At 40.3% G+C, this 16,821-nt stretch overlaps 1 protein-coding gene across 5 annotated transcripts in view; it reads left to right on the top strand.

Moving 5' to 3' along the window:
- Positions 1-16,821, top strand: part of STXBP5L (syntaxin binding protein 5L) — a 197,940-nt gene that overhangs the window by 178,322 nt on the left and 2,797 nt on the right. For all 5 annotated transcript variants that reach the window (XM_069866934.1, XM_069866918.1, XM_069866947.1 and 2 more), the window contains 3 exons: positions 11,770-12,009; positions 12,943-13,303; positions 14,235-14,400. In XM_069866934.1, coding sequence (XP_069723035.1) covers positions 11,770-12,009; positions 12,943-13,303; positions 14,235-14,400 — 767 coding nt within the window. The remainder of the gene's footprint in view (positions 1-11,769; positions 12,010-12,942; positions 13,304-14,234; positions 14,401-16,821) is intronic.

Raw genomic sequence — 16,821 nt, 5'->3', positions numbered from 1 at the left:
TTTTAACAATGCTTCCAGCTCCTGCTCTTTACAACCTCTTCTAATTGACTTGATTAAAAAGGTAATACATTTTGATGACTAATCATACTATATACATTGCAATAATAAATCAATCTTCTCCTCATACTGGATTTCAACATCTACTTATTTAAATCTGATCTTTCGTTATAATAGGAACTGTATTTCCAGCATTTTCATCATGTATACTTTCAAGCATCTTTCACACAATAAGCTCTTCTGACTTCGTTCCTGTTAGCTGATTGTCAAGATTTTGCTGACTCTTATCTCTTTATATGTGCAGAAAGATTCCTGATATAGTAAAGCATTTTTGAAGAACATCTTTGCAATGATGAATCATAGGAAGAAAATGGAAGGGGGAGGAGGTCTTGTTTTCTGCTAATCAAAATATTGCAAACTGTTCAGTTTCATAAAATGCTGATATTTCTTCCATGCTCATAGAAGAATAGTTCAAAAGGCAAGTCAGAGCAGCAAAGGAGTGGTGTCTATGCTTGCATGGTTACTGTTACTGCTTAACCTGTGTCTTTCCCAGTATCCCCATCCAACATGGAAGAACTTGAAAAGCTCTAAAGCTTTTTAAACTCAAGTGGATTTTATTCTAAGGAAAAGATTACTGTTATTTCACTTTCAAAGCCTGGTGGATTTTTCCCCAAAAAAAGTCACTAGTATCTAGATCAAGCAGTTCGTTGTAGTTATATTTTTCTCAATAATTAGCCAGACATTCAATGCAGCACTTCTCAAATACCATTTGCAGTATTTTAAATGTTACATATCGTCCTGTAGTACCTTCTGGTTTCATGAAGGCAGTATTCTTAACAATATATTCTGTAGTTGCTTAATATTCTACATCTATATTTAGCTAAAATTGGAATTTTGCAAGTTCTTAACAGAATATTATTCATTCTAAATAACCTTGTTTTCATATACTTTTAAGTAAGCTGTTTCTTCCTTGCAACAATGTAAGGATTTATTTGCATTGTAAACAAACCCACCAATACAGGAAATTCTATTGCTGAACTTCTAAACTTCTAGTCCTTTTTGATTAGAAGGTTTTGAGATTTTAGGAGTTACTAACTGAGTTTCTTTGACAAGACTTTCTTGCACAGGGTATAAACTACATTTTTTATTATCAAGTTAACGTTGTGCTTTTAAATATCAGTAGCAATGGAAAATATACATGAATGCAAATTTATCTTACTTAAGAAAATCCTTATGTAGATTTTGTCTTATGATGGCATTCTGTAGAAAGGGGAATGTGTTTCATCTCCAAGCTTAACAGGTATCTTTGCAGGTTGTAGCCATTTGCAACAATCGTGTCTCAGCCTGTTGCCGCTCTGGGCTCTGACGAGAGCCTTATTTTGTCTGCAGGTGTTCTCACAGAAATGTTGTAATAGGGATTGTATTAACCTCTTGTTTAGCTGCTTTGGTGAAAATGTGTACCCCTATCTGGCTTGCCTTCTGTCCTGTCACACAAATCCAACAGTCCATCTCAATCTAAGAGCTAACACTGCACAGTTGTTACCCCCATTATAGCCCCCTTTCCAAGTAGAACAGCAGAGATTCCAGTCTGATCAAGAATTTCAGTGTAGATGAATAAGACCAAAACATTCACTCTTTTGCTGCACAGGAAAACAAAATCTGGTTTTAATCCAATTTTTAATTGTAATTTTAGATAAAAGAAAACAATGATGTTAAAGAATAAAAATAAAATTGTTGTGGGAAGGAAATCAGTGTGGTAATACTTGTATAGCTGGTGGCTATATGGATGTGTGCATAGATTCATATGCTGTCATGCAGTCCTCTATGCTTCTATGAATTGCAGCTAGTTCTGAGAACCCTTTCAGATCTGATACTTCTTGGTTATCGTTTTTTCAAGCATACTGCTTTTTTGACCCATTTGCATTCTCCAGAAGTTTCTCTCTGACATGACTTACTGTTGCCATCAAGAGCTTGTGCTGGCAGATTCTGCCAGTTTTTTCTTCCTTGCCTGCATTCACGCAGAAATCAGAGCATTCTATATGTACATGTCCATTTGTGCTTATGTCATGCATCTTAGTAAGAAAGTAAAGGCAGAGTGGAGTTTTTCCTTTGAAATGTTGTGTTTGAAATCTATTTTCTCCAACCAGCAGTGGTAGAAAACTGTTTCTTTCTTTTATTATTTTTATTTCCCATTATGTAGTTTTTAACTAGTCCAGATTAATCACACTTGACTAGAAAGGCTATTTACATCTTAATGCTACAAACGTGCTGCTGAATAAGGAATTCTAGCAAGGATTGTCTGTGCATTGTAATTTTCTAGGAATGCTGAAACCAGAGTCTTTTGATTTGCTTTATATTTTCTTTAAAATAGATCAGTTTCAGCATTTACCTTCAGGTTTTAGATTAACACTTGATTATATGTAGTTAAAATTTTATATAGAGCACTTGAATTGAAATGTCATTGTGAGCTGGCAAAATGAACCATACAAGAATATTTCGTCATTATCTTTAATAACCTCATCAAAAGTTCTATGACAAGAACAATACAATTTCCATTTTAATAGATCCAGTATATTTTTATTCTTGAAGTTTTTCTTTTGCATCTGCATATAGAATGACTAAAACTGTTTGGAGGAAAGGTTGTTTCACCTGTTGCATGATTTTGTCCAATTTGTTTTGGAAATGGGTGGTATTTGGTGTGTACTGTATAATACTTTCATTGTTCAAAAGTATTTGTGAGGATCACCATAAGAAGCTTTGTAGACAGCCTGGCAGAAGTTTCTGGGTTTATTTATTTTTTCCTGTTGGATTTTGGTTTAGTTTTGGGGAATTTAGAGTGCTGAGGTTTTTTGAGGCTTTTAATTTGCTTTTTTAGATTCAGCACATTTTACAATAACTTTTTGTGTCTGTATGTCAGCCTGTTACTTTGGTTTATTGTTTCTGTAACAAAGCTTCCAAAGTCTTAGGATCTATCTATGCCTTAATTGGTGTTTCCCTGTAAATATAAGTAAATGAAGCCATAGAGAAGGACCGACATTTGCTCCCATAAATCCAGTGCGTCGTAGTCAAGGTCTCGGAAATGTGATACAGAGTGATTGTGTTATAACAAGTCCACAGCCTGAGGAGCAAGGCTTAGCTGATGTCATTCTGTGTATTACAGTATTTCTTATGTAAGTTCCATACAATTTATATGAGGCTTTCTCTTGTCAGTTGCGGCTATACTGTTGCACTGTCTGCAGCAGTGCTGTATGCTTAGCCCATCAGATTTTTTTTGAATGAGATGAGTGAATGTGATTATTTGGTTTCCTTCATATGTGGCAAGGAGAAGAGGGAGCTATCCATTTTTATCACTGGCTTCTTTTATCTTGGGTCTGTTGGGTCTGAAACCCACATGTGGATGTGAACTATAATGACAGCCTGGGAGACAATCACTGAAGTTTTCAAAGATAGTGGTTCCTGCACCTCCAATGAAAGAAAGAAATAATCTAGTTGCTTAATCTAGAAAACTATTGAAGGGAACCCACAGAAATACTCAAATGCATAAGCAGGGTACTGCAGAGAGGAAGGGAATAATCTCCTGTCCATTTCTCCTGAGAAAAGGACAAGATTTATTTCACATGCATAAACTACTAAGGTAGAGGCACAACTTCAGGAAGACAGTAACATATTCATTTTGATCATAAGGGCAGTTAACTGCATAAACGGATTCTCTGAGGAGGTTCTTGCATCTTTGGCAGGTTTCCAGAACAGCTCATACTATCCCCTGCATTCTCTTTGGCCTGCCTCCCTGTATTGCAGGGTGGATAATTCTTGGCTGACTCCCTTGCCTAAGCAGCCAGCCAAACTGATCCTTACCTGACCCACTGGGCATGTTAGAGCAGTCGTGGAACTACGCTTCACAAGGCCCCTAACTGCAATGGCTTTTCACAGCAAGGCTTTCATAGCAGATGGAGAACCCCTTGGTCTGAAATTTTTAAATTGAGGGGATTATGGTGTCAATTCTGCTTGTAAGTAATTTCAATTTTATTAGCATCTGAAGTTACTTTACATCATTTTGACTAGTAACACAAGAATAGTCTAATACAAAATAACTTAGATGCCATGGTAAGGCACAGTCTCCCTTAATTGCTCAGTTTGTCACCACAATTATTCTCTGCGCAGGCAAGAGGATAAAAATGTTGCAGAGGACCTGTTCTATGACTTAAAAATCTGTTTCTTTCTACCGAAAGGTTTATTCAAACAAAGAAAGAAGATATTAGAAGGTTGAAATTATTTTTTCCTATACTTAGGAAAATGACAGCACTTCTGGTCTAATGGACACTGCAAGCTCAAAGATTTCTGAACAGCATATTCTGTATGGCTATAATAAAACACTTGGCACCAAAAAAGCAAGTGTTGCAAGACAGAATATGCCAGCATCTTCTGCAAAGTTTTCATATCTGTTTCCAAGTATCCAGTTTGAACACTGAGGTGTGAGATCCATAGACTACTCTTGAGGGAATAGAATTATTTCCAGAAGTGACTTGTCCATAGAATTCAGTTCTTTTTCAGTTATGTGTGTGCTTGTTTTCTACTGTAGATAAAATAGAACTTAAAAAATTTATTTTCCTGCTTCCTCTTAAAAAGATAGTGTAGAGAGACTTTAAAGCCTAGCAAGGAGCAAAGCCCGGTCTGCCTGTGACATAGACATATCAAAAATAATGGCAACTGGTCCTGGGAGTAAGGGGATAATTCAGCCCACCCACTTCAATCCATTCCTCTAGGATGCAGTCTGAAGTAGTGTGGTTCTGAGAGTGAATGCCTTAAACACATGGGACATGCCCCTTGCCCAGGAAGTCTGGTAGAGGACATGCATTAAAGGTAGGTTGTTAAAGCAGGAGGGAACACACTTTTTAGACCCTAGCAATGGTGTTCAGGTTCCCCAGCACGCATCAGTGGCTCAGCTTCTAGGAGAGACGGGAAGAATGCTGTTCCTCGTTATACCTTGTGGCTACAGGTGCAGAAGGCATGGATGGACAGTACTGGTCCTCTTAGACTGATCTGTGCCTACAGCTAACGGCCTCTAGCTTTTTGCTGAGTGCTACAATCACTAGACTGCAAAATGCCAGTGGAGCTGTTGTCTTTTTGACTGAATCATAATCTTTATCAGATCTCACACTGGTTCCCATATGAGGTTTAAGTAGAGTTTTAGCATGTGTTTGCCAAAGTCTGGTCAAAATGGAACTTGCAGTTCCCTGTGTCCCTAGAAAATGCAATGGAGAGACTGAGGTGCTTTGTGAAACAGCATGCCAAATGACCAGGGAAAAAGGCTTGGGAAGAAATTAAGAAGAGCCTTGCATGGATGCATGTGAATTGATGGTGCCTAAATTCCAACTCTGTTGGGGTAGAATAGAGTTCGCATTTGGCTTTTCCTCGGGGCACACTTTCTGTCAGGTTCTAGTTGGATGTTATGATCCACTTGTCCTCTTTTTTTTAAAATACCCAACGAAAGGAAAATTTTGATGTTCTTGCACTTACTTAATGTCTAGTCAGTTTAAATTATTATTTGATTCCAAGTTAAGCTAATTTGACATTGTACTCAAAGCATGTTGAATTTGAAGGGTGTGTTTTGCTCTGCATGCTCAACTTTAGCATTTCTCTGCTTGCTAGCAATTGCTTCAGATCAACACAAAATGTTTTTCTAGAGCTGAAATAATCTTTGAAACATTTTTAGAAGTGCAGCACACCATTGGGTGGTTCGTGGTACTTCTGTGGCAGAATGGAATAGATCGTGGGCTATTATGTATAGAGAACTAGGGAAGAGCATGGAAATACTCAGGATTGTTCAAGTTATGCGAAAATAGCTGTTCCAAAAGGGTTTTTCTAAAGCAAAGCTTTTCCAACTGCACTTTAGTTACACAAATACAGGATCTGCCTGGGGGGGACTTTAAATGCTTTCATTTGCTTCATTATAACATTAACTAGTTTGACTTCATTATTGAATGAACACAAGAATTTTCTTCTGTAATACCTTTTGTTCCCTCCTTATTCTTGGGTACTTCAACATGTGCGAGTAATACAATGTATCAGTCTTTCCAAACAATCAGTGTTAGGAAAGACATTTCAGCAGAATGGATATTTTAGGATGGGAATTAAGTAATTAAATTCTAGAGAATTGTGACGTCTTTGATTAAAAAAACATATGTCTGAACTTTATAACCTTTATCCAAATTGAGCTCTTAGTGATCTGAATGTGAAGACTGTTTGCTTGTGATTGCAAAGGGAAGTGACTCATAGTATAAAATATGGAAGTCTGATAGATTCCTTACTGTAAAGATCTCTTGCATTTTGTCATAGAAATGAAAATGCTTATTTCTACTACATTTCCAATATGAAGAATAGTTCTGCCTTAATAGTTCTCTACTAGCTTTAAAACACGCTGAATTAAAACCTAAGCCTGAACTTTTCCATATTCTGGAAATATCAAAATCAAGATCCAAGTCTGGCGACTTGAATCTATTTTTCAGGCCTTTATTTGCCATCGTTTACATCAGTCTTGCATTGTTATAATTCTATGAAGCCATTCAGGTTACAGTTCTGTGACTGCAGTAACTTCAAGACAATGCATTTCAGAACTTTTTTCCTGGAAGGGTCAAGCATCCCACAGGTGTGAGCTCTGTGTAAGCACAGACGTGTCCACCCTGGTTTGAATGCTTGGCAAGCAGTATATTCACAGGCTTTTCAACATATTCTTAGGGAAACTTATTCGAGTTGATCTGGTAGGAAACAATTCTCAGTAAAATTCCAGATTATTATCACATTGTGCTTAAGACAACTTCTGCTGCTTTCTAGTGAAGTGCTTTATGTGGAATGCAGCTTTAGAGTGGTGCTATTAAAATGTGTTTGAAGGTGTTTTTAGCCAAGTAAACGTGCTGTCTTCTTAAATGTGTGAAATCTCTGCAGCATTACTTCCTGCCCCTTTCTCCCCTGTGTTGCTGAAGCATTGCTGGCAGTAATATGGTTTGATCTCTGTGTCTTTCTGATGTTACTGTGTGCAAATTCATGTTTGAACTGTAGTTCCTTTATTTTTGTTCATACCGGCATTCAGAGCTTTGCATGCGTTCCTGATGGTATAATTTTAAAATGGACAGATTTCTCTTAAAGTTGTAAGACGAGCATTCCTTAAACTGGCAATGTTTTAAGAGTTTCATTAGTTTCTATTATTTCTGATACTTGGGATTAAATGGTTAGAAATCTCCAGCTGAGGAGGATATAAACCATTTAGCTTTGTTTCTAGAATATGAGTTCCATACCAAAAAGATTGATTTTTGTATATGTTTAACAAGCAGATCAATTACTTGATGTGTTAAAATCAGGAAAGGACTTGTAAATAGCATTTAAGGCTGTGACAGTCAATTACCAAGCTCTCCAGTGACGAATGTAAACACTCACAGCAAAAACATCAATCTTCCTCACTGGTAGTGTTTTAAATTGTTCATAACAAGTGATACTTTCCTGATTCCTAACTTCAAGAGACAAATTGCTTTATACTTCTGTGTTAGTGCTAAGTCCTGTTTTAGAATAATCACAATGACAATTTCTTGAAAGAGATGATAGGTGAGGATGTGTTTCCTTTGCAAAGCCTTTCCTGCAGATGCGAATAGAGAAGTCAGAACATTCCCATGAAGATGGAAAATGTTTTTTCATTAATATTCTCTCTTTTTTTTTTTATTCCATGGGAGAGTAAGACAATTCCAGTTTTATTTCTTCTTAAAAAGGAAGTTAAAAAACATAATCTCTGCAGTCTCTGCTCTGTAAAGGTGACAGTTAAAACAGATGGAATAATTTACTCACGTAATCTTTTGCAACCTCAGAAAAAAAACACATGCCTTAAATTAAATCATCTCCTAGACATCAGTGAACTGCAGTAGGACAGTTCTGTCATGCAAGGAAAGAGATAGGGCAGTAACTGCTCAGGGCTGCTTTTGTATAAATGTCATGATGACAGTTGGCTCAATTGTTCTTGTCCTTTTGCAATGCATGCAATTTTGTGGCAGTAGGTTACATTTCCAGACGGGCAATGCTTCAGCAATTACATGGAATCAGTACATTCTCACACGACGAGCATCACTATACTGCTCAAACATGGATGAACAAAGGTAAGGCTCAAAAACACTGGCTTCATTTTCATCTTATCATGTGAGTCAGTGTCCTGTGTTTCTGTCAGTGACATGGGTAGCAAGGTAGAGGTTTTGCAGTTGCTATTAAATCAGAAGCCTTCTATTTCTATGCTGATGCTCATAGCTAGAATTTAACAATGAGTTCAGTGTTATGAAGGAAGTTGGTTTCTGAGTTTCCATCTACATCTCACTAACCCAAACCATGCATAGGACAGGGCCGAATGAAAAAAAATTGAAGAAAGTAGAACTGCTCTTAGAAGTGTAGTGATGTTTATATTGTGTGGTCTTAACCTATGGAATGCAGCTTTTTAAAATGCACAGACTGCATATAATAATGCTTTTTCTCACAGCTGCTCACAGTCTAGCAGTCTGCATCACTTGGGAGTGTTCCATCACTTGGGAGCTCTCAGAGGACACTGGACCCCTCTGGTAGTGCTCTCAGCTCTGCTGCCAGCTGCAGGAACAGCCTGGAGACTTATTGGGGTGAAAAAAAGAGTTAAGAAATCTAGGCCTGCAAGAAGAGAAGGAAAAATGATGTGATCATCTGAGAGAGACAGCTGGGTGGGAGCAGAGAGATTCTGGGAGCTGGATATGTGCCTCATAGAGGAAAAAAGAATACTGGACTCCTTCAAAGCAGGAGGCAATTTAGAGGCAGGTGTACATTTATGAGAAAGTGACATATACCAGGATTTTTTGCAGAGGAGGAGAAGAGGGAAAAAGAACTGAGGAGCAGAAAGCTATCTGCCTCTCCAGTATGAATGTCCTGTCCCCTTGCTGAAGCAGCGAGTCCAAATCAGCTGTATTTAGCCTAAATTACAGGCAGTGCCTGGAAGACAGTCCTGGCTCAGGCCCATGCAGAAAGGTGTTGTATCTGATGCTCTTGCTACATCCATCATGCAAGGTGAGAAAAGGAAAATATAAGAGGAAACCCAGAATGTGGTGGTTGGATTAAGGATTACCACAGGCTGGTAATGTTCATACAGGTCAACTTCCAGAAGATGGGACATCGTTTTAAAAAATTGCATCATGCTAGGAAAGGATATGGTGAAGTTTGAAATTTTCAAAAAAAAACGTGGTTTTATGTTTCTCTAGGATAAAACAGAGTGGTTTTCAAATAGAAACCCTGGGGTATAATCCCTTTAAGAAAGGAGTTCCAGGGAACCAGACTAAATTAAAATTTATGCTGAATCCTAGGAAGAGGAGAGATTTCTACCTTGCTTTAGAGCTAGCCAATAAAGCCACCTAGTGATTGCAGCCTTTCATAGGTTTTGGTTTGCTTCTCCAATATGTTTAATGACATCAGATTTTGACATGTGTCATGCTGGTTTTTAGAATTTCAGTTTGAGTAGCGTATTTAATAGAAAATGGCACAGTACGTTCCCCAAAGTGTCCAGAAGATTATATCTGTTAGTGTCAGTTCTGCAAAGATGTATTAGTTAACTGTACTGCACAGGAGTGAGGAACTCTTCTTGTTAATTTAGGGAGGGAGAAATCTTGATGACACATGCAAATGGCACATCATATATTTTAAGTTCTGTGTATGTCGCCTACACTAACTACATTTGTCCTTTCAACATCTTTCTCGGTTTGAGCACCACCATATTTGAATTTTATGTGACTGTGATATTAATACACCCGTTAAAGAGAAAATGAATTACGTAATAGTGTTTTTAAAAAACTAGGTACCCTTTTTTTTTTGGAGGTCTGATTATATCTCCCTTGAAATTATTGTCTTCCCCTTCTCTACCTGGCAGCTCTCACTGTGCTTAGAAAGGAACTGGACCAACCAGTCCACTGCAGGAGAAGTACAAAGTGCTTGGGCTTATGGGAGACACTAATTCTCAAGGTATTAGAAGCTGTGTTTGCACATGAAAAAACGATCCCAGTTTTATGCAGATATATTTAGCAGTACTGAGCCAGAACTGGAGTATTACAACAGTGATTACGTGAAGCTGAAACATGGTGAGGCCAGGGCTTAGAAGTTCAAGTAAATGCAAGTTTCTCTGCCATGAAATTGGGACTGAAGTGCCAGGGACAGCTATCTTGTGAACCTCCTGTTTGATGATTTATATAGGCCTTCAAAGAACAAAAGCTGGCCCAAGTGTGACAGAGTAGCAGGAGAATCTGCCCCCACTCGTATGTGCCAGCTTTTAAGGTAGCTTATATGGTAACACTTGGTGTGGTTCCAATACCACTTTGTCGTGGTTCCCTCCAGTCTTTCCCAGGTAGTTGCTGTAAAGAGGATAATTTCAGCAATTTTCATCCGAGTAGGGGAATACAGTGCTGCTAAATATTGTATGAGGAAGACATTCACCAGCAAAACTGTTTCTTCTGGTGGAGGGCAGAAACCATATATACAATAAGAGGCTTAGCCAAGTTTTAAGTCGAAGTAAGTGAGAAAGTCATTTTTTAATTTTATTCTCCAACCATGGCAGAAAGTGTTCCTCTTTTGAGACATTCCTACTGTCTCTGAAGAGACAGCTCTCTCTTCTGAGCTATAAGAAGTATAATTTCATACTAGACACAGGTCTACTTCATAACAATTGTTTCAGAAGGGAGATGTTTATCCTGGACCCAATAGCTTCAGGTCTTTCTCCATCTCCAGATCTTCCTGGTCCTCTAGTTATTTTTGCAGAAAAGCCTGTGAGATTTCCAAGGATATAGCCCTATTTTTGGCTGCAGGTTAGTATATGGCAGCACTGGCAAAAACTGTTTTGCAAAGACTATACTAGCAGCAAGCCCTACTCTCTTCTTCGCTCCGGCTCCTTTACTTTCCAGTAGCTTCTTAGCCTTAGTGTGCTTTACAGCCTCCAGTGTGGGGTGAGCATACAGCTTTGTGCTTCCTGCTTGGCACTGAGCGAAGCAGAGTGGAGATCCTTAGCCCTATGGCAGCTGGACCCTGTTTGTTTATTTCTCTCTGAAAGGTTCAGAGTGTCTTCACCTATGTGAAGACATTACAGCTCTGTCTCCAGCTGGCTCTCACTGTTGCCTGATGGCCCGCTATGCAATTGTGCCCTTGGTAACAGAGCAGGTTTCTCGCTCCACTCCCTGGGAAGCCAGAGTTAATTTGAACCCTGAGATGTTTTGGACGCTCGGATCAGTTTAGCAATGGGTGTCTCTTACCCTGAGAGCAGTTATTAATAGCTTGACAATAAACGATGGCTGTGAACGCGGCGCTAGAACGTCCTAGTGATGGAAACAAGAGCAGTGTAAAGGACATATGCTCCAAACGGTAATGGCATCTCCCTTCGTGTCCTGCAGCAATGAGATACATGGATTAATTTTAAATGCATTGGTAACATATGGGTCTAAAATTATTTCATGCTATTTAGAACAAGTCCTTTGAGCTAAGGCAGTTGTAAATTCTAATTAGTCTATGCTAATCTCCATAATAAGCAGCTATTTCTAATGCAGATCGAACTGATGAGGTCTGACAGCATTTTCCACACTTATTTATACACTGGCAGCCAGCTGGTATCATGCTTGTATCAGAACGTTTGTTCAGGTTACAAAAACTCTGTATTTTCTCTACAGAGGTTTTGTATTCTCTACAGGCTTGTGCCTGTTCTAGGGCTGCCAATTTATGCCCATTTGCTTGTATTTATTTATGCAGAAAATAGGGAAAACTCCTTCAGCCGTTCCCGAAGCTCCAGCGTGTCCAGTATCGACAGGGACTCAAAGGAAGCAATTACCGCTTTGTACTTCATGGAGTCCTTTGCCCGAAAGAATGACTCTGCTGTGTCCCCGTGTCTCTGGGTTGGAACAGGCCTTGGTATGGTCTTAATCCTCTCCCTTAATCTGCCTGCTAGTGACGACTTGCGGCAGTCAGAACCAGTCATGGTGTCACCAAGTGGTAAGAGTGCAGCTCCTTTCCTGTTCATTATCTGTCTTGGTACAACAGGGAGAATAACTGCATGGTTTTGTACAGCTTTTGGGGCAGAACTTTCTCAATATATGTATTACTGCATAGAAGGCACACAGGTAAATAAAGGTGGTCATGAGAGACCTGCAGCTTCATGAACTGAGACATTTTGGTTGTGTTAGTTCCAAAAATTACCTTTTGTCATGGGCAAAGATACGTTTCCCATCAGGGAAGGGAAATTAGCAGAGTTCCTTCCCGTTGTGATATTAAAATCCTGTGTACAGCTCTGCTGCGATCCTATCTGGGATGCTCTAAACAGTTTGGCTGCCTTACTATCAGAAAGCTGCAGAGAAGCAGGAGGGAGTTCAGGAAAGGAAACAAAAATGTTGGCAGGTTGATGTACCAGGAGAGATCCTTGGCTGAGTGAGTGACAGATGGTGTAGCAGAGAGAACAGAGGGCTGAGAGAGGTCAGGTCTGAAGAGAGGCAGGATGCGCTTCAAATGTTTAAAGGGAAATAATGACAGCGGTCAGAAAATGTGCAGGAATAGAGATTTTCCACCCACTGTTTTTACAGTGCTGGAAGATCACCAGATGAAGAAGAGCAGTTTTGCTGCTGGGGAAAAAATTTCCTTCTATTATGATGTAGAGATAAACAACAGGCTATCTTTACGGTATTCAGTAGCATGTATTATACACATCATTTTATAGTGGCTGCTTGAGTCTTTTCAGTACTGGCAGCCTGTTTGTTTACCTTCTTGCGTAGTCAGGAAGAACTGAGCAAGCAAGACTTGTCACCTTGGCTAGATTAATGCTTTTGCTCTGTTTACAGAAGATGAACTTAAGCTGTGCTGCACATGTTCCCAGTGCTGACAACCAGTTTAATTGTGGTGCCAGTGTTGGTGAGAGAAAATTGTATTTTGCAGGCACAGTTCTGACACTGAAAGGAGCCGTGCTGACCTTCGCTTGCTTGGACTGCATGGGGACATTGACACATCCACCATATGAAGTATGGAGGGACCCACACAGTGCTGACGATGGTGAAAAAACAAGGAAAAGGAAGCTTGTCATGCATTCCCCTTCCTCCTCCCAGGATATGGGTGATCATCAATTTGCAGTCATTTGTTCAGAAAAACAAGCCAAAGTCTTCTCATTGCCTTCCCAAACATGTCTTTATGTCCACAACATCACCGAAACGTCCTTTTTATTGCGAGCAGATGTGGTCACCCTCTGTAACAGCGTCTGTCTGGCGTGCTTTTGTGCCAATGGGCACATCATGACTCTGAGGTACTTATCTAACTAATCTTGTGGCAAAACGAAGCAGAGGGATGGTGCAGTGCCATCACATTACGCTTGTGTTTGCTCCAGAGCGCCTGATGCTCTGCATTAACTCCCTGGTGGATGCGTCTAGAGCCCCGACTCGTCTACTGCTATACCTGTTCCTTGGCCTGTCTCCACATGGGGAGTTAAAGCAGCCGCACAGCAAAGCAAACTCTGGTTTTTTATAGTAATTCCCCTACCTGTGACAAATGATGGCTGATGAATTTTAACTATCATGAAAGAAAAACCTGATAATTTTGCTTAGTTATGGTAGAACAGGTATAGGGGAGTATAGAAAAATTGGGATGTAGAAAGAGTACTGTTTATCCAGTGTGAAGTAACAAATCCCACTCTTGCTATTTTGGAAGCACCTGGTTTCCCTTCCTTGTCACCTGCAGCCCTGTAGCCATGTGCTCATCTTTCTGCACCCTCTTTCCCCAGCCAGGACATTTCAGTTTTGGAAAGCACCATCCAAAACGGCAAACCAAGTGAAGCCGGAGGACAGCAAAGGCAATGCTTGAGCCTTTGTCTGCATGGCGCAAGCAGGGACCTCCCATGCCATTTTCTGCAGGTGCCATGTGATAACAGGGGCCAAGCCTTACCCTGAAAACCACCCAACCATATGGCACAAGCCGTACTGTGCCACGTGCACACCTCAAATCCAGACAGTGGCCAAAGCCAAAGGGTAGTTGAGGCAAGGCAGCTGAAACCTCCTTCATGCAAGAAAATCAAGTATGATAGGAAGGCAGCATGTTTATTATACAAATTTTCAGCTTAGAGATGCATTTTAACTATTCTAGTTATAAAAAGCATAAACTTAAATTCTTAAATGCAGCCATTGAGCAGGTGTAGAATGGGTGGCAACTGGTGCCTAACCTGGCTATCTGCTTCTCTTCAGCTTGCCCAGCCTTCGCCCTCTGCTCGACATGAACTATTTGCCTGTGACAGACATGAGGATAGCACGGACCTTTTGTTTCAGTAATGAAGGGCAGGCTCTGTACCTCAGCTCTCCAACAGAAATCCAGCGTCTGACGTACAGCCAGGAGATGTGTGACAATCTGCAGGTAAGGCTCAAACCCGGGCTTTTTGTTGCCATTGTGTTTGTGTGGAAGGACCAGTGGCCAGTGACTCATCAGATGTGTATTGCCACATCTTTATTGCTGGATTGCTTGAAAGAGCACATCACACCAGTCTATGGTTTCTATTCAAAAGACAAAGTTTTAAATGGTTAAGTAAGTAATACTTACTTACTTAAGTAAGTAAGACACCACTTACTTGTGGTGTCAAGAAGCATAAATATTGGTGGGGAAAAATATTTCTGTAGTATTTGGGTAAATTTTATTATTTCAAGTGAAGTCTATGCTGCAGGAGGGGGAGAGATGTGTTCCTCTCCGCTTGCCCTGGCTGAATGATGCCAAAGCAGCAGAGAGAGTTCAGCAGTTCTGTCACTGCTTGGACTTTTTCTGACACTGTCACCTTGCTCGTGTGCCCTAGTGGCTGGCCTGAGCCTACAGCCTGCCCGCACGCGATTGCAGTCTCTGCTGGGCTCCATACGGAGTCAGGTTCATGCCCAAAAGGGACTCTTCACAGACTGCTTCTCGCAAAGCCCTACCAGACGAGAGACCAACTGTTAAAAATGACTGAAGGGAAAGAAGGGGAAGCTACAAATGGATAGCAGCTACAGCAGTTGGTATCAGCATGTGTCCAACCACGCAGCAACTGTCTCGGTGAAAATATGAATTCCTTCCCATATTTTTTGGCTAATTTAATTTTAATTCTAAAAATATCTCAGTACCTGCAGCTTTCAGTATACGTGGGATCATGAGACAAACCAGTGTGGTCAGTATCAAAAAATATGATCTGTTTTACCATATCTTTTAATTATTCTGCATTGGTTTTACTCCAATAATTGGTACTCCCCTTCTACACATGAGGAAAGCCTCTCCCATTGTACATTAAAATACAGCAGCTATTGAAATGGTCCTAATTAAAATAATGTATTTTGAGTAATAGGTCTTTACAATGTTAGATTTGGGTTGTGGTTTTTGCTGTTGTTGGTTTTCACAATGAAAATGCAAATTAAAACGTCATTTCCTAAAAAGGAGGAATTGTGAGAGGTTACAGAGAGAAACGTGAGTAATAAGAGGGGAAAAAAAGTTCTAGGTTATATAATTAGCAATGAACTAGGATAGAAATACAAAAGAAACAGTCCTGCCAGCACTTATTATGCCATAGGGAATAACACGTGCTGAGCTGCTCAGCTCACATCACAGTACTGTCTGTCTCAAGTCTGTGGATTCCTGTGAGGGGAGTGAGTGCTGCACAAGAGCTTCTGCACGTGCCAGAAGAGGTTATTTTGCAGGGAACCAATTTATAAGGGATCAAAAGGTTTGGTCAATGTATGTTAGAAGATGGAGCTACAGTGAGAGGCTGTTCTAAGCTAGGTTTGTATTTTTTTTTTATTTTACTAACATTAATAGAATCATAAAAACACACAGCTAAAGCGAAACCCAGCGCTTGCTTCTCTGTACTGCCAGACAGGGGCTGCTTGTATCTTGGCTTGCATGCAGAGGTCAGTAAAAGGCTCACGCAATTGTTAGATATGTACAGAAAGCAGATGACCCAGTATCACCTGCTACCTGGGAAAAAAAAGCAGGCTGCACGAGAGCCTCCACTTGGCTGCTGTCAAGGGCTGCTGTCATTTTTTTCCCTCAGAGCAGCTGACCGTGCAGAGGAGCATCAAGTGCGAGTCACAGCTCTGTCCTAATGCTTGGCCTCCCAGGAGCCAAGTGCTTTGTGCACCACAACAGCTGTATCTGCTTGTTGAGGCTTGGATGAGCAAACACAGATCTCAGCAACAGGGCAGCAACTGTTCCCGTTGCACAGCCTCACTGGTTTCAAACACTAACGAGACTGCACGCTTCCTTCATCAGTTTTATTCAGGAGAGCCCATTTTTCCTAGTACCGCTGCAAATAAACCCGAGCCTGAGATTTGTTTGGGCCAACTACTCCACTATGTGTCACCACAGATGTGCCTTCAGCCATCCTTATTTAGCAGTACTGGTGGCGCTGCCGCAGTGCACGGCATTGGGGTGGAGGGAGGGAGTGTGGAAGGTGATGGGACTTCATAAAACAAACCAACCAACCACCTACAAAACCCAGACAAACTACAAACCATCAAATGCTCTGAGCTGGCAGCAAGCACACTGTGAAGAGAAAACGGAGAATGCTTGCCCTGCTCACCTGGGTAATCATTCAATCAAAACACATAATGCACAATAAATTGTTTATTCAATTATAGTGCCACCTCTGCTGTTCCTAGGCAAAATGTGACCTTATCACTGATATTTTCACTTTGTATTCTTTACGTATTTTTTTCTCTGTAGTAACGAGCATAAGACTGGGCAATGACAAACCAAATCCCTCTGAAAGCATCAGTGAACATAGTTAGCCTAAGTGAATCCAGTTAGCCTGAGTATTTGCCC

The sequence above is a fragment of the Phaenicophaeus curvirostris genome, chromosome 1 (assembly GCF_032191515.1).
Source record: "Phaenicophaeus curvirostris isolate KB17595 chromosome 1, BPBGC_Pcur_1.0, whole genome shotgun sequence".
In the NCBI taxonomy this organism is placed as follows: Eukaryota; Metazoa; Chordata; class Aves; order Cuculiformes; family Cuculidae; genus Phaenicophaeus; species Phaenicophaeus curvirostris.
The sequence above is the reverse complement of the archived record's forward strand: the minus strand, read 5'-3'. Positions and strand labels throughout refer to the sequence as shown.